At 47.6% G+C, this 26036-nt stretch overlaps 1 protein-coding gene across 4 annotated transcripts in view; it reads right to left on the bottom strand.

The window, feature by feature from the left end:
- The window catches only part of GPR107 (G protein-coupled receptor 107), an 87620-nt gene that overhangs the window by 18278 nt on the left and 43306 nt on the right, over nt 1-26036 (bottom strand). For 2 of the 4 annotated variants that reach the window (XM_019033471.4, XM_063696802.1), the window contains exons 10-14: nt 22214-22289; nt 21070-21143; nt 20547-20664; nt 17214-17344; nt 14240-14283 (exon numbers count right to left, since the gene is read on the bottom strand). In XM_019033471.4, the coding sequence (XP_018889016.2) occupies nt 14240-14283; nt 17214-17344; nt 20547-20664; nt 21070-21143; nt 22214-22289 (443 nt within the window). Of the gene's footprint in view, nt 1-7176; nt 7264-11391; nt 11449-14239; nt 14284-17213; nt 17345-20546; nt 20665-21069; nt 21144-22213; nt 22290-26036 lie in introns of all 4 variants that reach the window. The other 2 variants (XM_055351345.2, XM_019033470.4) reach the window with 2 other exon arrangements.

The following is a 26036-nucleotide window of genomic DNA, read 5'->3' as shown; positions in this document are numbered from 1 at the left end:
CTCCTGAATTTTGCTTGCTGAAGTCCTGACAAAGGAAACTCCTACTCGCTTCACTAAGAAAATCAGCCAGACAAGGAAGTGTCATGTTTTCACTGCTGGGTTTCAAGCTGCCCTGACAGGGGTAAGCACGGGCTCCCAAGCCAGACCAGGGAAAAGGGGTGAAAGAGAGGGTTTCCCAAAGGGCCTGAACACAGCTCAGCAGTGAGCCACAGTGGGAGAAGGCAATGCGGAGAGTGCTGTGGAACAGCAGGTGCGGAGGCTCAGAGGTGAGAGAGCTGTACATATCAGGGAAGGAAAAGTAGCTCAAAGCGGCTGGACTGTAGAGAGCCTAGGAAATGGGGCAGGGCTAAGAGTAAAGCCAAAAATTAAGACACAGAAGACTGAGCTTGTTCTCCTTGTTGGTTTTGGGGGTCCCAGGGAACCTCTAAAGCAAGCTTGTCCAACCTGCGCCCCAGGACAGCTTTGAATGCGGCCCAACACAAATTTATAAACTTTCTTAAAACATTATAAGATTTTTTTGCAATTATTTTATTTTTCTTTTTTAGCTAATCAGCTATCATTAGTGTTAGTGTGTCTTAAGTGTGGCCCAAGACAATTCTTCCAGTGTGGCCCAGGGAAGCCAAAAGATTGGACACTGCTATTCTGAAGGGGTTTTTTTTGTTTTGTTTTGTTTTGTTTTGAGATAGGGTCTCACTCGCTGTCTCCCAGGCTGGAGTGCAGTGGTGTGATGATGGTTCACTGAAGCCTCAGCCTGCTGGGCTTACATGATCTCAAACAGCTGGGACTACAGACGCACACCATCGCGTCCAGCTAACTTCTTATGGAGACAGGGTCTCACTACGTTGCCCAGGCTGGTCTCGAATTCCTGAGCTCAAGCAATCCTCCCATCTGTTTTCCAAACTGCTAGGATTGCAGGCATGAGCCACCCTGCCAGCCCATTTGTTTGTTTTTTAAACTAGTCAACTGCAGCAGTGAGAAGAAGGGAAAGAGCAGAACAAGGAGTTCGATCTGTAACTGAAAAATCAACGGAGAGGGGTCACAGCCACCTTCGAACCAGCCTCCCAGAGGCTTTAGGCAACACCATGATCAGGTCTACACTTGAGAACAATCCCTCCGTGGAGGAAGGATGGAGAGAAAAAAGAGGAAAAGCCCAAATGAGGTCAAAGACCTTGAGTCTGCGGAGGCCCCTCTAAAAGGCAGTGAGATGTCCATCGATGCAGAGCGATCGAGGAGTGGATGGGGCAGTGAACAGCAGGCTGATCCCACCTCAGTGGCTGCTAGGAAAGAAGGAAGAGCAACAAGGCAATGAAGTTGAAGGCAGCAGAGAGAATCTTTAAGGTAAAGTCTGACGGGTCTCTCCTTTCACAGGGAAGGAAATGCAGATGGGGAGGGGACTGAGAGAAAGCAAAGAGGTTAAGGCACTGCAGGTCTTAACCAAGTAAGGACCGGGGTGGGGTGAGAGCAAAAGAGAGGAAGGCACTCTGCCTGGCACCTCCCTGGCATCATGCGTCACCACGTCACACCCTCCAGGCTCAGGCAAGACACCCTCTGAAGGGAGGTGGGCTATGAGCCGCTCCATAAATGAGCCTGCGCGCTCCACATGGGCACCAGTGAAGAAACATCACCACGGCGCAGATGCCAGGCCATGTAGGTGCTAAGACTGACAAATGGACCTTGAGGACAACAAGTGCTGTCTTTGAGAAATGTAGTTAGAATAAGCAGAGCTCACAGTTGTTTCCAAAACCCAGCAGGCTGGCTCATGCCTATAATCCCAGTACTTTGGGAGGCTGAGCCCCGGAGGGAGAGACCAGCCTGGGCAACATAGGGAGACCCTGTATCTACTAAAAATAAACATAAACCAGCTGGACATGGTGACACATGGCTGTAGTCCCAGCTACTTGAGAGGCTGAGGTAGGAGGGGAAGCTGAGGCCAAAGTAAGCCGTGACTGTGCCACTGCACTCCAGCTTGGGTGAGTGAGACCCTGTCTCAGTAAAACAAACAAACAAACAAACAAACAAAAACAGACTAAAAATAAAAACCCACCAGTCGTGATGCCATCATTTCCAGTCACGCGTAAGACATTCCTTTATCGGACAGCAGTTGGCGGGGGTGAGGCTCCCAAGCCCTATACTGGAGCTCCAGTCACAGCTGAAGCAGCAGAGGCAGGGACTGAGCTTACTCGTGGAGTAAGAAAAAGGAGAGCAGGGGGGTTAAAAGTCTGGGCCCTGCACGATTGAACATCCTGGGTTCAAATTCCAACTCTGCTGCTCACTGGCTGTGTGGCCTCCGATAAGTCAGCTAACCCTCTCTGAGCCTCAGTTTCTTCACCTGTTAAGGCAGGAGTAACGATACCCGCCCTTAGGGTTGCTGGGGAATTAATGGGATAGTACACAGAAAGCAACTGGCTCGCAGTGAGCAGTTGGCTACTTGCCATGACAGTGTTAGTGTCATATAGGATTAGCCCAATACCAAATGTAGCATATACTGTGTCACAGCGGCTGCCACCTCTGGCAAGAATCCAGTGAGTAAAACTGGAACAAATGGGGACCTGGGGGCTGCCAGGGCGCCTGGGCTCTCCTGCAAGCAGCGCTGCCATATGCACAGGATGAGTCAGGACGCCGAGCAGGGGCGGAGCCCGCTCTGAGCAGGGTGAAACCAGCATGATGCAGTGAGCAGCCAGGCGGCAGGTCACAGCCTGGGGTCCCAAGACTCCCTCCATTGTTCTTCCAAAGATTTCCCTGACTTAGGAACACCGACAGTCTGCTGCTCACCGGACTGTGGCAGGCTGGGTGTTGGGCTCCTGTGGGAGCGAAGGCTCACCAAGGCTGGGCGGGCTATTTCTGACCTCACCATGAGGAGCAGCAAATACGGTGAAAGAATGAGTGTGGGGAGAGAGACAAGGCCCCAGGCAGGATCCAGGAGGCCTGCCTTCCAGCCCTGCCCCATCTCAGCAGGGTGTGCCTGCCCTTGGCCTGCTGCCTCTGTCTCCAGGCATCCACCTCCTCATGTGGAGGAGAATTCCTTTACAGCAATGGTTCTTAATGGGGGTGAGCAACAGAATCATCGGAAGAGCTTTAAGTATAGATGCCCAGGCTGCCCCTGCCCCTGCCCATCTTAGGGAATCAGGCCTGGCTATGAAGATGCTGAAACCTCTGCAGGGGAGAGAAAAGGAGGAGACAGGGGTGGGGGAGGGTGTCATGTCCACCTGGTCTTGGGGGTCCTGTAAGGCTGACCTCCTGTCCTGTGGGTTCCTCTACCTCCAACTCACTCTGAGGAAAATGACCATGACACTCGATTCTGGTAAGTCCTTCTTACTGACGAGAACAGGACAAGTGCCCACTGAGGCAGGAAATACCACAGCCCCTGCAAATGCCCAAGTCAATACTCTCCATGACTCAGCAGAACAGCAACGCCCCCCACAGTGCACAGGAGGTGCTGCCCCTGCCCTAGGTGGTCCCCTGTCCTCTCTGAGTGAAAGAGGAACTAAGAAGGCCATCAAGGAGACAGATTATCCCCTCCTTCCCAGCTGACTTCCCAAGAGGATCCTGGAACTGTAACAAGGACAAAAACAACAGCACTGGTCGTTGCCATCAACTGAGTCATCACCATGTGCCAGGAGCTGGGCTGGGCACCTCTCATGCTTCATCTCATGATGGCCTCTGTGGAGGAAGCAGGCCTGACACACTCAGGCCTGGAGAAGTTTAGTAAATGACCAAAGTTACCCAGCTTGTAAGTGGAGAAGCCAATACGCAAACCCAAGTCCACCTCCCTCCAAGGACCAAGCTCTTAACACCTAAGCTTCATGCTAAGTGAAAGGCAGTTCATAACCTTAAAGTCCACTAGTGACTTTAGGACGACACAGGTCAGGACGATTAGTTCAGGACGATGCAGTCATAACTCAAAAGGCTGGGCGATGCCCAAGAGCAGGCAGTAATCCTTTCTAAGGAGTTTACACCACATGATTTATGGGACACAGAGAAGCAAAGGCCCACAACAGCCACTTAAAGCGTGAAAAATTTCTAAAACAATCCTTCCCTGAGTGTAAGGACAGCCTCAGAGCCTAAAACACCTCCACCTACTCTTCATCCTTGTTGCCTGCTTCCTCTCTGCTGGGCTTCAGAGGGAATTTTGAGTCAAACACAAAAATTAAAGAAATAAAGACGATGGACAGCCTGGCTGGCGTTAAGAGTACCTCTGACTTACGCTGAGTCTCGGCATTTCCACAATCTGCTTAAGTTCTGGGCTCCAGCTCACTCAGCATGGGGGACAGAGGAGCTCCCCCATTTGTGGTCAGGCACAGGCCTGAAAGTCTGGCGAACAGCTTCTCTCAGTCACCAGAAAGGCACCAAAGGACGCAGGCCACGGGCTGATCTGGGACCACACTGGCCTGAAATGTCCCTTCTGGGGAGGGTTTATTTCATGAGCTGCCCTCTGGCCTCCACTAAGAAAAGATCCCACCAATCCCACTCAAAGACCATATCAGGAGCAAGTATGGGAAAGGCTGCGAGTGGTCAAGAACAACTACACAGAGAATAAAATTATTTGATCTTCAAAATGTTGAGTCATGTGAAAATGAATCGAAAATACATTTCTGGCCAGGCACTGTGGCTCACACCTGTAATCTCAGCACTATGGGTGGCTGAGGCGCGGATCACCTGAGGTCAGGAATTTGAGACCAGCCTGGCCAACATGGTGAAACCTCATCTCTACTAAAAATACAAAAATTAGCCAGGCGTGGTGGCGCATGCCTGTAATCCCAGCTACTCGGGAGACTGAGGCAGGAGAATCGCTTGAACCCAGGAGGCAGAGGTTGCAGTGAGATGAGATCGCACCATTGCACTCCAGCCTGGGCAATAAGAGCGAAACTCTGTCTCCAAAAAAAAAAAAAAAAACATCTCAAATATACATTTGAAGCAATGACCCAGGAGATATGAAAAGTCATCAAACTGAACAGTTAAGGACTGTGCATATTATTGTAAACGAAATTATATCTTAAATGATAAATAAAAAGCATCAACAAAAGCAGCAGAAACAGCTCCTGAGAGTAGTACTAAAGACCAGACAATACCAGGAAAGCTAGCTCTGACAAAGACTTCTGTTGCCAAGCCTGTTAGGTTTCCAGCTCCTATTTACCTTCGATTCTAGAGCCACAATGCACCAAAGGCACCCAAGAAGGTGGTGTGCAAAGGGCCACGCTGATCTCAGACTCAGCTCCCGTCAGTCTCTCCTGTTTCTCTGCCAGCCGCAGCCTGCAGCCGCAATGCTGTGAGCTATGCCAGTGAGACTTGGGACGCAACGCTGCAGCTGGGCTGAGGCGCACATTACCCCCAACCCCTCCTGTCCACTGCACACAGTCACAGCAGCGAGCTAGGCAAGGATGAAGGTCAGACTTCCTAATGCTTGATGACAAAGGCTGGTTAATAGCAGGCAAAACCTTCTCAGCAAGAGAATCTGACCTTCCCTAAATACTGCAGTCATCAATTGAGAAGAGTTGGTTCTCAACAATGTCTCAAGACACACAGAAAGCACATGCATGTCAACACCAGTAGGCAGAAGAACCAGGCCCAGTCAGGTCCAGGGAGGGTCTGCCACCACGGACCACTAACCAGGCCCTCTGGGTGGCTGTGGGCCCCCTGAAGTACTAGATTCCCAACACTTTAAAGGCCTAAAAAAGCCTGGCAATGTGTCCAAGACAAGACTGCTTCTCAGCCGGATGATATGAGAGACCTCTGCTTTTGGATGTAGCTTAAATGAACTGAGAGTGGTATCACTGGTTAATGGATTATTTCACAATGTTCATCAGAAGCTGCGACTCAGTTGATGGCATTACAGGAATAGAGTGTAATCTGCTAAGGAAAAGTAATGACAAGAGAGTTTTGGTGATTAAAGAAATTTAAAATCACTGTATTAAATCAGCTTAATAAAAAACACACATTGGCTGGGCACGGTGGCTCATGCCTGTAATCCCAGCACTTTGAGAGGCCGAGGCAGGCAGATCACCTGAGCCTCCCAAGTAGCTGGGGTTACAGGTGTGCACCATCACGGCTGGCTAATTTTTTTTTTTTTTTTTTTTGAGACGGAGTCTTGCTCTGTCGCCCAGGCTGGAGTGCAGTGGCGCGATCTCAGCTCACTGCAAGCTCTGCCTCCCGGTTTCACACCATTCTCCTGCCTCAGCCTCCCAAGTAGCTGGCACTACAGGCGCCCACGACCACGCCAGCTAATTTTTTGTATTTTTAGTAGAGATGGGGTTTCGCCGTGTTAGCCAGGATGGTCTCGATCTCCTGGCCTCAAGCAACCCACCTACCTCGCCTTCCCGAAGTGCTGGGATTACAGGTGAGAGCCACCGTGCCTGGCCTATTTTTTTTTTTAAAAGAAAACAAAAAAGACCAGAGCAGAACTGCTCTTTGAGGTCCATTCCAGTGGAAGTGATAGAAAAGAGAAAGCAAGAAAAAAATGAGCGGAAAAAAGGGGGAGGATCTCTTCTGGGAATGAGTCCTTCTGCGAAGTCTCACATCATGCGGCTGGTGTGTTCCTATCCAAATCACTGTAGAAGGGTAATAAGATGATTTAAATTAATCTAAAGAAGAGGTTATTAAATCTGGGGTCCATGAATCCCATGATATTACATGGAAAACTTTATGTAGACATGGGAAGTCTATATCTCTCACTAGATTCTCAAATAGGTCTATTATCCCCCAAAGGGATAAAAACCACCAATCAAGGAAAGCAAGGATGAAAAATAAGAATTAAATATATAAAAATGAGTTGCAGCCACGATGCACTCAGTGATTATTTCTCCTCTTGTCTTCCCTAGTAGGTTTTTTGTTAGGTCTGTTTATATGAACACACCCAGATACAACAGAGTTCTTTGGCATAAGCTGCCCTGGACTAACAGACATCTTAAATAACCACAAGCATCTGGCCAACTAAGTCTGGAATAAGCTTAATAGGCAAAGGAAGAGAAGAACCAGACAGGCTTTCACTCATCTTCACATCCCCATGTCCATGAGAGACTCAACAAGCCTCATCTCTAACACAGCAGTTCTCCATCTTTTGGTCTGAAGACCTTTTCACACTTTTAAAAATTCCTAAAGACCCCAAGTTTTTTGGTTAGTATGATTACATCTACAAATATGGATCAGAAAGTAAAACAGGATGGGTCCAGTGGCTCACACCTGTAATCCCAGCCCTCTGGGAGACTGAGGCAGGAGGACAGCTAGAGGCCAGGAGTTCAAGATCAGCCTGGGCAAAATGGTGAGACTCTATCTCCACAAAAAAATTTTTAAAAATTAGTGAGGCACGGTAGTGCATGCCTGTAATTCCAGCTACTTGGGAGACTAAGATGAGACAATCACATGAGCCTAGGAGTTTGAGGTTACAATGAACTATGATCACACCACTGCACTCCAGCCTGCGTGACACAGGACCCTGTCTCTAAAATTAATTAATAATATATGTATATATTTTTTCGAGATGGAGTCTTACTCTGCGGCCCAGGCTGGAGTGCAGTGGCACGATCTCAATTCACTGCAAACTCCGCCTCCCGGGTTCAAACAATCCTTCTGCCTCAGCTTCTCGAGTAGCTGGGATTACAAGTGTGCGCTACCACGCTCAGCTAATTTTTGTATTTTTAGTAGAGACAGGGTTTTACCATGTTGGCCAAGCTGGTCTCGAACTCCTGACCTCAACTGATCCATTTGCCTCCGCCTCCCAAAGTGCTGGGATTACAGGCATAAGCCACTGTGCCTGGCCCCAAAATAAAAAACCTCTTTTCTAAAAAAAAAAAAAATGAAAAAAAAAAAAAAAAAAAAGAATGAGAAGACCGGAATTATTTTTGTAATTCTCTTTAATGTCTAGCTTAATAACATGCAGCTGGGTCCTCATATTTGATTCAATCAGCATTCAACTTGCTGTGAGGGAGTATTTGGTGAAAATATATGAAGAAAATCTGGCCCCATACAGATAGATGTAGGCCTTTTCAGATTACTGTGAATAGTCTGTGATTCTACATGAAAACCTGACAAGAGGTTGCTTCTAAAGATGAGAGAGGTGGGGAATCTGAAATTTATCAATGAACTTTCCACACTCTTACATTAATAAACTCCACTGGTCCATCCTGCACTTTCAGGAGAGCTTTTACCCCCGTGCATGACTATGGAACATCCTGCACTGGCCAGGTGGAAGACAATGTTCCAGTGTGTTATGTAGATCTCCCAGATACAGAAACATTTTATTATAGAATTCTTAAAAAATCACATTGTTAGTATCACCTCTGCTTACATCGTAAGTCTTATAAGAACTGGGAAACTGGCCGGGTGTGGTGGCTCACACCTATAATCCCAGCACTTTGGGAGGCCGAGGTGGGTGGATCACTTGAGGTCAGAGTTTGAGACCAGCTTGGGCAACAAATTGAGACCCCGTCTCTACAAAAAATACAAGAATTAGCCGGGCATGGTGGAAAGACCTGTAGTCCCACCTACTCAGGAGGCTGCAGTGGGAGGCTCACTTGAGCCCAGGAGGTCAAGGCTGCAGTGAGCTGAGATTGTGCCATTGCACTCCAGCCTGACTCAAGAAAAAAAAAAAAAAAGATCTGGGAAACTGTCAGTTAGGAAACTGTCAGGCTGACAGGGATAAACACAAGTTTTCCTTTATCACTGGCAACAAATAGTATTAGTTGTTTTTGTTGAAGTAATATGTTCACTTTGTTCATTTTCAAGAAAATGTCCACCAAAAACCCATGTCTGTGTCACCATAACAGTCATTCTTCCAGATAAAAGCAGCTTGGCCAGGCACAGTGGCTCATGCCTGTAATCTCAGTACTCTGGGAGGCCTAGGTGGGTGGATGACTTGAGCTCAGGAGTTTGAGACTAGCCTGGGCAATATGACAAAATCCTATCTCTACAAAAAATACAAAAATTAGCCAGGCATGGCAGCACACGCCTGTAGTCCCAGCTACTTTGAGGGCTGAGGTGAGAGGATCGGTTGGGCCCAGGAGGTTGAGGCTACAGTAAGCCAAGATTACACCACTGGACCCCAGCCTGGGCAACAGTGCAAGACCCTGTCTCAAAAAAAAAAAATAAATAAAAAACAACAAAAAAATAAAATAAAAGCAGCTAGTTCAGCTTGCAATTCAAACAAGTGCATACCTACTTTCCCTCAAGGCCACACCCATCACACTTCAGGCCCAGCAGCAGTGCTGTGTGCACACCTCCCATGCTGTCTCACAGAACATTAAAAGGCAAGGGTTGAGATTTAATCACATGAACAGTTTTATTATTTCAATACCATTCTTAAGTGATATGAGCCTTTTTCACCCCCTGTGAGTAGGTGACAGTAAAGAATGCAGTGGCTACTGGCAGAGTCTGGTGCCACAGCCTGGAATCACGTGACGGTGCTGGCAATTTCACCCATCATTGCTTTTCACCATCAGGCAAATGTCAACAGCACAAGAGACTCACACCGTATGATTATGAAAATAGTTTTGATCCTGAGGACCCCCTTGAGAACCGCTGCCCTAACAAACGCCTCGCATGGTCGCGGCTCCTTTCAGAGCACGGCGGCACCTCGGAATGAAGCCGTTCCTCCATCAACTCTGCAGCCAGCCAACCGGGATTGTTTAAATACTTCTGAAGCTCACAATGAAGCTAAGGCTCTTCAGAATACATCTTCTGACTTTTTCTCAGAAACACAAGGCCCAAAAAAAGGATGGTCAGCAGCAGAGACTGTTAATTAAATTTACGGTGTGTATCTCGACGCCAGTCCTATATGGTAATGACACTGGAGAAAGAGAAGGGAACGCGGATGCGGGCTCAAGAGCAGTCAGAGCCAGTAAATCTTGGCAGGCGAGACAGAGTGGAGCCAGCGCTAGGTGTGTCTGTGCGAGACTCAATTAAGCTCCCTCTCGGAAGATGCAGTGCAGCTGTGAGTCTCAGTGACCGAGGACCTGAGAGAAGCCACAGCGCATGACAGGAGAGACAAAGACGCGGCTAAAGGACAGTGGGCAGCTTCGGCCTCAATGCTTTCCTTTAGATTTCCCTCAGGTTTGGTCAAAAGGAATCCAGAGACAACAAAGTAAAAGCCAAACAAACACTCTCTGAAAGCTGTATTCACCCCAAAACTGAAAACCGTATTCACCCCAAAACTGAAAGCTGTATTCACCCCAATGCAGGAAGGAAAACTACAAATGGCATGTCTCTCACTTGCAGTTACTGGGCCCGGACTGCACCTAAACTAAAAATGAGATTCTTTGCCATAGTGTTTTTTTGTTGTTGTTGTTGTTTTGAGATAGGGTCTGGCTCTGTTGCCCAAGCTGGAGTACAGTGGTACAATCTCAGCTCACTGTAGCCTTGATCTCCTGGGCTCAAGTGATCTTCTCACCTCACCCTCCCAAGTAGCTGGGACTACTGGCGTGTGCCATCAAGCCCCGATAATTTTTGTATCTTTTTCTAGAGGTGGGGTTTTGCCATGTTGCCCAGGCTGGTCTGCCATAGTTTTTTGTGTGGTTTTGGTAGAGATGGGATCTTGCTATTATGTCACCCAGGCTGGTCTAAAACTCCTGGCCTCAAGCAATCCTCCTGCCTCGGTCTCCCAAAGTGCTAGCATTACAGGCCTAAGCCACCATGCCTGGCCTAAAAATGAGATTCTTAAGCCCGAAGTGGCCAGATTGCAGTGGCTCGCACCTGTAATGCCAGCATTTTGGGAGGCCTCATGAGGCAGGAGGATGGCTTGAGGTTACGAGTTTAAGACCAGCCTGGGCAACATAGTGAGACCTCATCTCTACAAAAATTTTAAATTAAAAAAAAGAAAAGCCCAAGTTACTGTCAAGGCCATGAAATAAGTCACTGGAATAATGAGCCTGAGAACAGGAAACAGAATGTCAGGCTCTATCCAGCAAAGCTTCCAAATCTAATAGGAGACATTATTGCCTGTAGCCTTTGTGCTCCTAGTTGCCTCCAGATCTCAGGAGGAGTGAACTGAGGGGGCACAGAGGGCCAATGGGGCCACAGATCCCAGAACCAGTGACTAGAAGCATGCTCACTCCCGCTTTCCTGCAAGCTTCACAGCACATAGCCGCCCTGTAGTCACACCCGAGGGCAGCTCCAGCACAGGCCATTCCTGAGACCTCTCTGCAGGGGAGGCTCCAGCTGGGAATACGGCTGCTCTGGCTCTGGGAGTGTCGCAAGCATAACCACTTTTCAGGGTACAGAGTGATGCCCAAAAGCATCTCACAGCCTCAATCAATTCAGGGAAAAGAACATGAACCAAAATGACAATCCCGTTCTAATCTGCTCTGTCCCTCTTTCAGAGTATTTGTGATATTTGCTGATGAGAAATGGGTGCTTCCTTAGCAGATGTCTTCCTAAGAATGGGGAATGTGAACCCTGGTTTACCTATGCGACTTCCTGCTCTTAGATTCGCTCTCTGCTGAAGAGGTCCCATGCTGTCACCTGGTGGAAAAAAATGAGAAACTGCCTTGTGTGCCCAGGCCATGACAAAAGCATTCCTGTTAAAGGAAGTTACCCTTTACTACAGATGCTGGGGGACAACGCTGACCCCACGCTGCCTCACCTGCTGTGCCATCTACTCCAGACAGAGCACCTTACTAAGATCCTCAGCTACCAACCAACCTCAGGTGGAATAAATGGTCCCAGTGGCAGTCACCACAGCCACCCCACACTCGCTAAAGCAAGATGGAGGACCGAACAGGTAGATGAGTCAGGAGGACGAAGCAGGGGCCGGGGAGGACGCAAGGGAGGAATTCATCAAGGGGCATGATCGAGCAAGGAGAAACACACAGGTAAGCCTCGCCAACAAAAAGCACCGCCCTTGGGATTTTTACATATTTTTAGCCAAACAGCCGGAAGAACCAATGAGAAATACAGAAGTGTATAAGATAATAAAGTTAAATGGTCTCATCGCGATATATTAAAATAAGAAAAAGCCTAGCCGGGCGCGGGGGCTCATGCCTGAAATCCCAGCACTTTGGGAGGCCGAGGCGGGTGGATCACGAGGTCAGGAGTTTGTGACCAGCCTGGCCAACATAGTGGAACCCCGTCTCTACTAAAAATACAAAACATTAGCTGGGTGTGGTGGTGGGTGCCTGTAATCCCAGCTATTTGGGAGGCTGAGGCAGGAGAATCGCTTGAAGCTGGGAGGCGGAGGTAGCAGTGAGCTGAGATCGCATCACTGCACTCCAGCCTGGCAGACAGTGCGAGACTTCATCTCCAAAAAAAAAAAAAAAGAAAGAAAAAGCCTACCTGTTCACCAAGTTACAAATATAATAAAACTACCTTCTTATATAACACGATAAAAGAAAAATAAGGACAAGAATATCCCCAAAGAGGCTGGGCGTGGTAGTTCACATCTGTAATCCCAGCACTTTGGGAGGCCGAGACAGGCAGATCACTTGAGGTCAGGAGTTCGAGACCAGCCTGGCCAAGGTGGTGAAACCCCATCTGTACTAAAAACACAAAAATTAGCTGAGCGTGGTAGCAGGCACCTGTAATCCCAGCTACTTGGGAGGCTGAAGAAGGAGAATCGCTTGAACCCAGAAGGCAGAGGCTACAGTGAGCAGAGATCGTGCCACTGCATTTTAGTTTGGGTGACAGAGCACAACTCTGTCTTAAAAAAGAAGAATATCCCCAAATTAGCCGGGCATGGTGGCAGGCGCCTGTAATCCCAGCTACTTGGGAGGCTGAGGCAGAAGAATCGCTTGAACCCAGGAGGTGGAGGTTGCAGTAAGCCGAGATCATGCCATTGCACTCTAGCCTGGGCAAAAAGAGCAAAACTCCGTCTCAAAAAAAAAAAAAGAATATCCCCAATTATTCCTAGAGGTGGATTTGTACTTCCTACCTTGGGTTTTTCTACTGATGGCAGGGTGCTTTACTGGGCTCCAAGAAAGGCTATGTAGCCTGGCTAGAAGCAAAAGCTCTGTGACTCCTGCTTAAAGCCACTGAAAAGAACCTATCACAAGAGGACACTCCAGAGGGAAAAGAAGGGAACCTGGTATCTTTGAGGGGAAAAAAATGAGAAAACGAGAGAAGGGCTATTCCCAGGACTAGAAAGAAAACAAAAGCTGGTGCAGGTCGCAGAAGCTGAGTGGGCCTTGGGAGGCTGGCCTCTGACCACCGACCAAGGCTCCAAGCCTGGGTATGACTTGCACACAGGCTGCCTAGGAGCAAGAGTTACGTGAACCTGGACAGCAGGAATGCCATACTATCTGTTCCAGGCCCAAACTGGCGAGATCCTCCAGAATACTGTGCCCTAAATAACAACCTAGGGCTGACCCTGGCGTGAAGCCTCAAAGTCATGTTTAATTTAACTTAAAGAAATAATGCGTTATTAGTTATATACCAGGTGTGTGAAATAAGATTTATAGCTACTATGCATTTTCCGAATTTTCTAAAATGAATCTACATTGGCTTTATAATCAGAAATAGGGTCAGCAACAAAACTTTATTAACAAAAACCTGTTTTATTTATTATTCATAACCTGCATTAAAGAATGTTAATATCCACACTGGGTGTACGATACCATGGATCCAGAGACCGTTCTGAGCTTTGAGAGAGGAGAGCACTGCTCCTTAAACCCTTGTGGTCTGAAATTCTCACTTGTGCTATGGCAGCCTGTGGTCATGAACATTATTCAAATAAGCCCAGAACCACACAAAACATTTTCTTTGCAGCTTTTCTTCTGATTTAGGAGGCATGACTGGAAAGTCAAGGAGATGCAAAAGGGCTATAAAGGACACAACCATTTCAATATCAGGTAGTTTTCAAGGTTCCTTCTGTCATCAGAGTCTTGCTTTAAATGAATACTGACACATCTATTTTGAAAGTGTGTTAAATCAGCAGGCAGGGCTGCTTTACACATAGCCATCTCCAATCCATTATCCCTCCTGTTCGCACAGTGAAGTGTTATCTGGCCCTTCTAAGACAAGATTTTCTCTTGCTGACTCAGTTTTGAGAAGGTGAAAATCACAACCACGAGTGGAAATGAAATGAATCATCTTAATAAGCAGCAGTCACCCCCAACCTCCTCCTTATACAACTGACTCAACACCTCCTTCTCCAAACTACCCCTGGCTGCTCTCACGAAGTGGGCCCCAGGCCTCCCCTAGCTCTCCTCCCAGGAAGACAGCATCTTGAGACCATAGGCTGCCTCCACTCCTCCGCAGTGCCGCAGCACGTGGGTTCAGAGCAAGCTGAGCAACACAAAATGAGCACGAGAGAACTTGCCTTTTCCATCTGTTGCTGATGCTTCTTGTAAATGTCTGATTGACCTAAAAATAAACATTTAGAGAACAAAAAGTTAGCTGACAAATCTGCACTCCTCTCTATTTCCAGCTCTAGTAACTTGAGGCTGAATTTCTCAATTACATGCTGAAAGGTTGGACTACATCACTTTAGAGCACTCTCCCTAAAACGGGTGGGATGGTTGATATCAACATGTCTGAGGTAAAGTCGCCCTCTGCTGGCCAAATCTGTGGCAATACGTCTAGCAGGGACCAGAGCGTGAGGAGAAAACAAAACTCCATCATTTAATGCTCCTGTTAATCTCTCACTCCCACAACCACCCCCTACCCAACACTCCCATGACAATGGAGCATCACTGAGCTCACCTGCCACCAGGAGAGAATAAACCCTAGAAGAAAGTCACCAGCTGACTTCTAGAGTCTCGGTCTAAGAGCTGTGAACATACAGCTCCATGCAAACTTATTGAGTGGAGATTTTTAACATTGCTGAAAAATGCCAGCCTCCAGGGACACTGTTTGGGGCTGCAATGTGCTGGTACCTAATGACCATCATTACATTTCAGGCAGAGGAACATTAACATTATTACAGGAGCCGCAAGTGAGAGGTGGAGGCACCATGAAAAGCCACCAACAGAGAGACTTCCCTGAGGGCTGAACAGGGAACAGGCAGACACGCTGTGTGAGGGAAGGCGGCTGTGGTCTGACACTGTCACTCACTCTTGTCAGCAAATCAATTACTCTTCCTAAATCCTCCGTAATTTGCCCACCTGTGAGAGGGGTTATCTGCTTGAGAACTGAATGGAACACCACACGAAAGCTAACCAGTACACTGCTGGCCCTGAAGCAATGCTGGCTGAATCGGGATATTTACAAGTATTATTATTATTATTATTTATTTATTTATTTTGAGACAGAGTCTTGTTCTGTCGCCAGGCTGGAGTGCAGTGGCATGATCTTGGCTCACTGCAACCTCCGCCTCCTGGGTTCAAGCAATTCTCCTGCCTCAGCCTCCCGAGTAGCTGGGACTACAGGCACATGCTACCATGCCCAGCTAATTTTTATATTTTTAGTTGAGATGGGGTTTCGCCATGTTGGCCAGGATGGTCTCGATCTCTTGACCTCGTGATCCGCCCGCCTCAGCCTCCCAAAGTGCTGGGATTACAGGCGTGAACCACCGCGCCCGGCCTAAAAATATTATTAACCTTGAATCACCTCTCCAGTACTTACTGACTTTTTTCATTTTACAGTAATTTTTAGGATATTTACCTTAAGGAATTTTGCCATTTGGAATCTGCTCATTAGTGTTGTAATTAACAAGGGGCAGGAAATGGCTGCTTACACCTCGACAGCTTGTTGGGGTTCCTTATATTTGACTATTCTGATAGTGGCATGTGTAAAAGTAGGGTGTGAACCTCTGTTCCCTAATGAGGTGCTCTTTTCGATCTGGAAACAATCCTGGACATCCTATGTTAGATACCCGAGTGACTAATTCCTGTGCAGGATGGCAGGAGGCTGCAGTGAGGAGGAAGAGTCATTCATATTCCACTGGGTGCGGTGGCTCATGCCTATAATCCCAGCACTTTGGGAGGCTGAGGTGGGAAGATCACTTGAACCCAGGAGTTTGAGACCAGCCTGGGCAACATGGCAAAACCCTGTCTACAAAAAATTGGCTGGGTATGGTAGTGTGTGCCTGTGGTCCCAGCTACCCAAGAGGCTGAGGTGGGAGCATCATTCATACTCTCTTCTATGCTGGTAGCTGTCTGCTGAACTGATACGAGATCATGTGTGATGTATGATGGAATTAGGGTGAAGAGTGAATCTAACTGGCTGGAATGAGAAGTACTCTCCATTGGCACCATGTTATAAATAATGAGAGTAACTGACAAACCCCAGGATCCTCAAAAATATTAATTTACTGGATGGGGCATTGCAATAAGAAGCACCTCAGCCAGGTGCGGTGACTCATGCCTATAATCCCAGCACTTTGGGAGGACAAGGCAAGTGGATCACCTGAGGTCAGGAGTTTGAGACCAGCCTGGCCAAAATGGCGAAACCCTGTCTCTACTAAAAATACAAAAAAAATTAGCCGGGCATGGTGACACACACCTGTAATCCCAGCTACTCAGGCGGCTGAGGCAGGAGAATCACTTGAACCCAGGAGGCAGAGGTTGCAGTGGGCCGAGATTGAGCCATTGCACTCCACCCTGCGCAACAAGAGCGAAACTCCATCTTGGGTTAAAAAAAAAAAAAAAAAAAGAAGCACTTCTAATGGAAGGCTGGGGTGAATCTATTTTCTTTAAAATTTATTTCAAAAGAATTGCATTCCAATAGCCATGGAATTATATCACTAAGGGTAAAGTGTTTTATTGCTGCTAGCCTTCTGAATTTCTACCACTGTGCATGTGATTTAATAAGGATATTTTCTCATCAACCACTGACTTGACACTAACACTTCTTTACACAGACCCAATGCACAATCTGTGCATCTAAACACTGCCATTTCCAGGAATGGAGCGATCCATTCTGAAAACATCAAAAACGTTTGTGTGCTGAGAACTATCACTAGTTTTATGTTAATGAACTTCCTCATTTTCCACCTAAGTTGGCAAGAACTGGCTGTTTATGGGATTTCTCCAACTCCCTACCACCACCACAAATTCAGGCTGCTACTTTAAGTTACTACCAAGTTCTCATTTCCCAATTCCTCTCTATTGTCTTAGAACTCTGTTAAATGCCAGCTCATGGTGACGGATTAGCTCTGCCAGAATACCCCGAGTAACTGGAAAAAGACACAGGGTTCTGCCCCTGCAGGCTGATTCAGGTCAGTCTGGGACTCAGAAAGCTGTACTTTTAAACACACGTCCCATGTGACTGAGATCAATTTGGGAATGGCCAGTTCAGCTGTCGGGCTTGACAGCCAAGCTGTCATGTGGCCTCCCTCCCTGTGAGCTACTCACCACACCACTGGGAAGAGGATGGCACCACAACACAACAGGTCGACCAGAAATAGAGAGTCCTTCCACAAGCCATATTCAGTCGTGCCCTCCTCGGTGGACTCTATGATGATGTAGGCTACATTTGCCAGGACCTACAGACATGAGAATTTGCTGAGGCCCCAGAGCATGGGTGGACTGTTATGATGCTAGCAGCCCCAATGTGGGGTGTACACCTTGGCCTCCAGACCCACAATCTGCGACCACAGCATTCTTTCCAGTCCCACGTGCTCTTCCAGAACTCTGCCACTCCGCTATCAAGGAGAGTCTCTATGCCACCCCCCTGAATCTGCACAGGCCGTAATTGCTCTAATACAGTAAGATGGAAGTACTGCTGTGTGATTTCCAAGGTAGATAAAGCTTCCACCCAGCTCTCTTGGGACCTTTGGAGCCCTAAGCCTTCTTGTAAGAAGTTTGGCTACCCTGAAACTACCCTGCTGTACAGACCATGCAGAGACGGAAAGGCCCCCCCAGGAGCCCTGGCTGTCCCAGTCCCCACCTGAGCAAGCTTCTCAGCCCAGAAGACAGATGCGAGTGGAGACTTCAAGATGCTCCCAGCCACGGTGTGACTATGACCACAAGACCCAAGTCAGACCTACCCAGCTAGCCACTCTTGAATCCCTAACCCACAGAAACTGAGAGAGAATGACGGGTTATTGTCGTTTTAAGTCGCTGAGTTTTGGGGTGATTTGTTATGCAGCAGTAGATAACAGGGACACTTTGCTTTTCAGGTACCCCAAACCCAGTGGAGTCACTCAGGTGCTGGACTGCTGGACAGGTGGCACTTAACACCCTATTTAGCCACAATGCCCACACTTTTCAGGCCATGGTGCTCAGTGACAATAACTCATCTAAGTGCCAGACAATGGAACTGTGTTTTCAGACACCAGAGCGGTGAGAATGGCTGATTCCAGCCCTACAGCCTCATATACTCAGGCCCACTATTAAGCTCTGTACTCAGGTCCGTTATTAGGCTCTTAGCATAAGTCTTTATAAAAAGTCTTTCCACTGGCTAAACTGAGATGCCACAGAGCATAAGGGAAATTTACCACTTATAATACATCCTTTTGAAGATTACCACTGGGAATGGATGCAGAGATTATCATTCCACCTATATACCCCATGAGAAGTCCCTGGTCCCAAATCTCTGCCTGACTTACAGAGGTAATCCTCCACACTCTGCATGTAAAATCTGTAGTGCTATTATTTAGGAAGTCTCTAAGTTTAATTTCTCTTTCTATACAGGACTTAGAATCAAATTATCTGAAATTTCATTTAAAACCAATGCAAAAATTATCTGAAATTTCAGCCTCTCCAATGACACCCAGCTTCTGGGTCCTTCCCTGCCCCACACTGCTCGTGAAGCCCTGTCTATCCAAAACACTAGCATCTGTGGCTCCATCTAAAAAGACAAAGTAGGGCTGGGTGCGGTGGCTCATACCCGTAATCCCAGAACTTTGGAGAGCCAAGGCAGAAGGATTGCTTGAGCCCAGGAGTTTGACACCAGCCTGGGCAAACTAGTGAGACACGGCCTCTAATTAAAAAAAATAAAATAAAAATTAGTCAGGTGTGATGGTGTACGCCTGTGGTCTCAGCTACTTGGGAGACTGAGGCAGGAGGATTGCCTGAGCCCAGAAGTTTAAGGCTGCAGTGAGCCATGATCAGCACTGCACTCCAGCCCGGGCGACAGAGTGAGACCCTGTCTAAAAGTAAGAGGACAAAGTAGAAAACAAAGGCTTTCACATCTTAAATTCAAAATTCCATTTTGTCCTTAATTCACACACTGCATGAGAGACAGAATGTTCCCAGTGTTGAACAACGTGCCAAGAGTGTTCCTGAAACACCATTTTGCAGGGACATCATCTACTCCTTACTTAGAAACTTTCTGTCACTGCCCATGGCCAAAAGGAAGCAGTTTTAACTTTTCAGGCTGACATTCAAGGCCCTCCCAGACTAGTTCTATTGTCTAAATACTCATGACTTTCTTAATTTGTTAAATGTCCTTATTTTCTCAGACTGACATTCCATGGAACTCTGTGTGTCTGTCTTTCAGGGAAGCCCAGGACGGGCTTCCTGGAAGGCTATGCCCCACGACAGCATGGTTCAGGCTGGTGGGGGGAGACTCTAGAGGGATGAGGGAATCTACTAAAGGGAAGAGGCACACGCAGCCGGGTGACAACCCAGGCTCCGTCATTCACAACTCCGAGACCTCGGCAGGTTGTAGGACTCAGTCTGGCTGAAGAAGTGACCACGGTAGCTCGACGGCCGAAAGACCGGCACAGTCCCTCAGCATGTTTTGCTTAGCAGGCAGCAGGGTCATGTGTATTTACTGCTATGCTACTGCCTCTGTCACATTCCTTTCCTTCAACACCCAGGCCAGCCCCATCTCTGTCACAAAGCCCTCCTTGATCCTTCCAACTTGAGTGCTTACTCTCTCCTTGGAAACACAGAGCAACTGGCCTGTCCCATTCATTTGATGTCAACACACGTTCCTCATTATTGAACGTAAGGGTGGATGAGGTCTGTTAGAACTCCGAGAGGAGCTTTGCTGCAAACTCTGCCAGAGTTGGGACGGCTGATCTGGGTGCCTCAGGAGTTGTCCCCTTCCACCCCCAACCTTCCACATTTACTTTGTGCTCCAAAATGTGAGAAAAGTTCACAGGGACAACTCTGTCAAACAGATGCTGTCTGGTCAAGCAGAGCAGGGTAGCTGTGCATCCCTGCTAAAACCTCTCTGTTCATTGTAAGTTCTTTACATCCAAGTTCTGCTTCCAGTAAGACAAGGCTCCTCCCGCAAAAGACTCACAGCCTTGTAAGGCTGGCCTTGGCCCTCGGCCCCAAACATGGTAAGGATTTAGGAAAGGTTTGCCCCTCACGTCTACTACCATATTCTACCTGTGGAAACTCACTGGTGTAGTTCACGGTTTTAAAATACTTTGTTAATAAAATCACTATATCTCTGAGCTTCCTCGCCAAGGGCACCATTTAGTTATGAAGCAAATGATGCAGAAGAGAAAACAGTACTGTGTGTTACTGTGTGTCTCCCTGTCACTGTCAGCAGCTCTCTACTCAAAATCTAGGCCCCCAAAGGCCAGTGGCTGACTGATGCCCAAGCATCTCCCAGTGCAATGACCTGAAGTGTGTTCAGAATTCAGAAAGAGAATCTCAGTCTTCAACCTCCACTAGCAGAAGCTGGGGTTTCAGGGTGAGCTGACTCCCTCTTCCCATACAGGCTTGGAGCTGAGCCCTGCTAAGCACCAAGAAAGGAAGTGACAAACGGGATGAGGGTTCTTTTACCTGGAGTGGAATGACAATCATGAAGATCTTTTTGTCTTTATCAGAAAGGATGTGCTTAATGAAAGCCCAGCCAGTGCCAATGAGTGCAATGGTGATGAAGAGTAGCGCCCCTTTCAAACTGGAAGAGAAAACAAGGAACAGACACCAGCGGGTCTCTTTAGACTCTCACTGCCAGTTAGATTGCATAGCTCATTCTATGAGTTCACAAGCTTCTTACAAAAGACGGGCAGCCAAATTTAGGAAATCCATCATACATGAGCACCACTTCCTTCAGGGCACACAGAGTTAGCTCTGCGCCCCACAGCCTGGACAGCCAATGGCCGCAGAGAGGCAGGAGTATGCCACTAAGCCCGACTTCCCAAGTCTGGACAGCCACCCATGAGCTACACTCCTCTGGTATGGCAGGGGCCCAGACAGGCTGCCATAGGAGGGCAGGGCTGGTTAACTCGGGGCAGGTTGTTGCCCACCCCCCTTGTCTTGTATGTCATTTCATGGTGTATTTCACATGGACCTGCATACTTACAGGTGAGTTATGTAGTACACAACAGCCCAGCCTTCGATAGGGAAGCCCTGGGAGGAGATGTAGTGGTAGTCAATCTGAAATCAAACAACTGCATTTCAGAATCACTCATTATCTACACGGCTCCACAAAGAATCTTTTAACTTGGACCCAGATGGGAAATTATCCAAATCATTGTCATTTTGTGACGCTGCCACTGGATATATTATTGCCTTTTCCAAGGAGGCCACTTTCAAGTACAGCAAAGAGTACATGTCTAGAGACTGTCATCCTTGCAAGTGTGCTCCACGGGCACTTGGAGGCCCACAGACAGGAGAAGTTGTGATCTTACCCCCTTGGGCAAGTTCATTTTAATTTGCATAAGTTCCAAATATACAAAGCTGAGGCTCAATTCTCATGCCTCCAGCTTTATAGCATCAATTTTCTCTCAGATAAATATGCTAATACCAAATTGAACTTCAAATCACATAGGAACATGAGGGAATATCTGGAAACATAAAAAAGTCGTGGAGGCCGGGCGCGGTGGCTCACGCCTATAATCCCAGCACTTTGGGAGGCTGAGGCGGGCGGATCACGAGGTCAGGAGATCGAGACCATCCTGGCTAACACGGTGAAACCCCGTCTCTACTAAAAATACAAAAAAATTAGCCGGGCGTGGTGGCGGGCGCCTGTAGTCCCAGCTACTCGGGAGACTCAGGCAGGAGAATGGCGTGAACCTGAGGGGAGGAGCCTGCAGTGAACAGAGATCACGCCACTGCACTCCAGCCTGGGCAACAGAGCGAGGCCCCGTCTCAAAAAAAAAAAAAAAAAGTCGTGGAAACAAGTCAGCAGGTGGCACTCTCATCTCTAGAAATGGTAAAAAAACAAAACAAAACAAAAAACAAAGAAATAAAAACAATAATAACTGTTCTAGAAAAACTGTAGGTCTGTAAGCAGTATTAGAAGATGTCTGAAGTCTAATATGAGGGGAGGTGGTAATCATTTACCCGCATGGCCAGGCCCTCCCAGACAAGAGGAGGCTTTATGAGAAATGTATTCTTTGTCTTTGTTTTCCACCAATCTATCCCCTTTCTTCAAATTTCTTTTGCCTGCTCACACACGCATTATACGTAATTTCATGAATGATCCTCAAAATGCTAATACATACTGCATGGAACACCAAGGAAAGAGACTTGGTGAAAGGAAGGGCCGCCATCAGCCAGTGGATTTTAAATACATCATTCCTATAAAAACAGAGAGAAAAGAATTAAAGGAAGATTCCATTCTCCCAAAGGACAGCCAAAGCTCCAGACATCAGCTATATTTATAAGGAGACAGGAAATATAATCTGTGCAAACCACAAACATGAAACTTTTTTTTTTTTGAGACAGGGTCTTATTCTGTCGCCCAGGCTAGAGGACAGTGGTGTCATCACGGCTCACTGCAGCCTTGAACTCAGGCTCAAGCGATCAAGCAGCTCTCAGGAAGCTGAGGTGGGAGGATGGCTTTAGGTGTATGCCACCACGCCCAACTAATTTGTTTTGTATTTTTTATACAGAAAGGGTTTTGCTAAGTTTCCCAGGCTGGTCTTGAATCCCTGGCCAAGCAATCCACCCACCTCGGCCTCTCAAAGTGTTGATATTACAGGCATGAGCCACTGTACCCAGCTAAAACTTTTTTTTTGAGACAAGAGTATCGTTCTGTCACCCAGGCTGGAGTGCAGTGGCACGAACTTGGCTCCCCACAAACTCCACCTCCTGGGATCAAGTGATGCCCCCACCGCCTCAACCTCCTGAGTAGCCGGGATTACAGGCGTGCGCCACGATGTCTGGCTAATTTTTGTATTTTTAGTAGAGACAGGGTTTCACCACATTGGCCAGGCTGATCTTGAACTTGTAACTTCAAGTAATCCACCCGCCTCTGCCTCCCAAAGTGCTGGGATTACAGGGGTGAGCCACCGCGCCCGGCCACTTTTTTTATAAAGTACGTTTTGCTGGTAAAAAAGGCCTTGAATGGAGTCCTAAAGTAATCTCTAATACACAATTTAATGTTGTGAATGAACCTGATAGTTATGCACTAAAGCCAGACATGATGGATTCCAACTCTTGAGTAAATGGAAATCTAACACAGGCTGCCAGCTTGTTCCCGGAAACCACGCTGGGAAAGCCAGAGGCAAGAATGAGGTAGATGGACCTGAGAAAACAGCACAGAACTCCTAGGAAAGCAGAAAGCGATTACAAATAGCTGTAGGGGAAGTCTGCAGCCCAGAGTAGGGGGACTGGGAGCCAGCAGTAGGGATGTGTGAGGAGAAAGTGCCAGGGTCATGCCCATTTCTCTCTCCTTCATGGCTGGTGTCTGCAAATACCCCAGGCCAATGAGACAAAGCACCCATTCCCATGCCCACCCCGTCACAGATACTAGTCCACCTTTCGGCTGTCGGGCATTAAATTCTTCTACTCCTTCCCACCTCCCCTTAGGAATTAACCTAATAGAACATATTAAGACTATTATGAGGCTAGGTGCAGTGGCTCATGCCTGTAATCCCACACTTAGGGAGGCTGAGGTGGGAAGATTACTTGAGCCCAAGAGTTTGGGATTAGCCTGGGCAAGATGACAAAACTCCATCTCTACCAAATATACAAAAAGTTAGCTGGGTGTGGCGGTGCACACCTGTAGTCCCAGCTACTTGGGAGGCTGATGTGGGAGGATCACTTGAGCCCAGGAGGCAAAGGCTGCAGTGAGCCGTGACTGTGCCACTGCACTCCAGACTGGGTGACAGAGCGAGTCCCTGTCTCAAAACAGTCTCAAAACAAACAAAAATTAAGCCAGGAGTGGTGGTGCGTCCCTATAGTTTCAGCTATTCGGGAGGCTGAGGTGGGAGGATCACTTGAGCTCAGGAGATTGAGGCTGCTGTAAGCCTTGATTATGCCACTGCTCCAGCCTGGACAACGTAGTGAGACCCTGTCTCAAAAAAAAAAAAGCAAAGAATACAGGCAGCCACAAGAGGGGAAATGGTTAATGAGTCCCTAAAATGATAATCCACATCACCAATATTCAGAGAAATGCAAAATAAAGCAAGATACCACTTTACACCTATCAGATTGGCAAAAATTAAGATGTCAGTATTGGTAAGAATGTGGAGAAACAGCAAACCTTATTATGTATGCACCACTGGTAGACGTATAAACCTATATGCCACACTGGAAGGCAGTCTGGCCCTTAACGAAATTAACTGATGGCTGGGCGCAGTGGCTCATGCCTGTAGTCCCAGCACTTTGGGAGGCCGAGGCGGGGGGATCTCTTGAGGCCAGGAGTTCAAGACCTGCTTGGCCAACACAGTGAAAACTCGTCTCTACTAAAAATACAAAAATTAGCCCAGCATGGGCGTACATGCCTATAGTCCCAGCTACTCAGGAGGGTGAGGCAGGAGAATCGCTTGCACTCAGGAGGTGGAGGTTGCAATGAGCCAAGATGGTGCCACTGCACTCCAGCTTGGGTGACAGAGTGAGACTCTGTCTCAAAAAAAAAAAAAAGAAAAGAAAAAAAAGAAAAGAAAAGAAAAGAAATTAACTACCCATGGCACAGTGTGCTTCCTTCTGGGACTGCAGCTCGGAGGCTGCACAGATCCACAGGGGATCTTTGGAGGTACATGCCAGCACTGGCTGGGGTAGCAGGGAGATGTAGGCAGCCCAGGCGTGTGTCTATCACTAAAGGACCAAAGCAGTCAAACGTGAGGACACAGAGCATGGGATGCTGTGGAGTAGGTAAAAATCAATGAATGAGACGCACACTCAGCCACATGGCTAGATCACAGAAAGGATAATACTGAGTAAAAAATGTACAACAACAATGTCTATAGATATTTTATGTAAACTTAAAATAAATGCAACACCAGTAAACTGTACTTATCTATAAGAATATAGAAATATCCAAAAATCAGGCCAGACGCAGTGGCTCATGCCTGTAATCCCAGCACTTTGGGAGGCCGATCACCTGAGGTCAGGAATTCTAGACCAGCCTGGCCAACGTAGTGAAACCCCGTCTCTACTAAAAATACAAAAATTAGCCGGGCGTGGTGGCAGGCGCCTGTAGTCCCAGTTACTCGGGAGGCTGAAGCATGAGAACTGCTTGACCTGGGAGGCGGAGGTTGCAGTGAGCTGAGATTGCACCACTGCACTCCAGCCTGGGGCACAGAGTGAGACGAGGTCTCAAAAAAAAAAAAAAGTCCAAAAATGAATATGCAACACATTTGAGCAGTTCTCCACGACTGGGAAGGAGTGGGAGAGGGGACAGGAAATGAAGGGGAACAATAGAGCAGGAGAGGGGCCTGGCACCAAGTGAGAACGAGAGTGTACCACAAAGGGATATCAGTTTCTGGGCTCATTTCCTCCCTGGTACTTTCCTGTTCCAGTGCCCACCTACTTGAAGGTCAAAAGGGAAGTCAAGGCCAGAATAGTCTGGAACTACTGAATGCCAATGAGATTTACCCAGAGTGTAAAACCACCCACCACAAAGAGCTGTGCTCATTCACACTCTGGCAACCTTGACTTGCAGTCCATGGTTAGAACATCTACGATGGGGCAGAGATGTGATGGAAAGAATACTCACTGACCTGAGCTCAAATACTAGTTCTACCTACACTTGAAGTTGGGAGGGGCCTGATACATACTAGCAAGCAGACCCGAGTTCCAGTCCCAGGTCTGTTGGGTGACACTGGCTCTCGTTTCCCCTCTCTGGGCCTCAATAAATGAGGCAAAGATCTCTTAGTCGTTTCCAGCTTTCAGGGGCCAGTGAAATGCGCCTGGCGGCCTTGGTCATATGCCTTTATATCATGTGGGTTTCCAGCCTACCAGAACTGACTCTAAGACTCCCGGGAAAACATGGGCAGGACTTAACTGACCTTCCCCCATGCACACTATACTCCAACAAAAATTACAGATGAGACTTGTACACAATAGGTCAGCCTCATTTAAACACAGATTGAAAACTGT

This window comes from Gorilla gorilla, chromosome 13, assembly GCF_029281585.2.
Source record: "Gorilla gorilla gorilla isolate KB3781 chromosome 13, NHGRI_mGorGor1-v2.1_pri, whole genome shotgun sequence".
NCBI lineage: Eukaryota > Metazoa > Chordata > Mammalia > Primates > Hominidae > Gorilla > Gorilla gorilla.
Note: the sequence above shows the minus strand (reverse complement) of the source record. Positions and strands in the feature narration are given on the sequence as shown.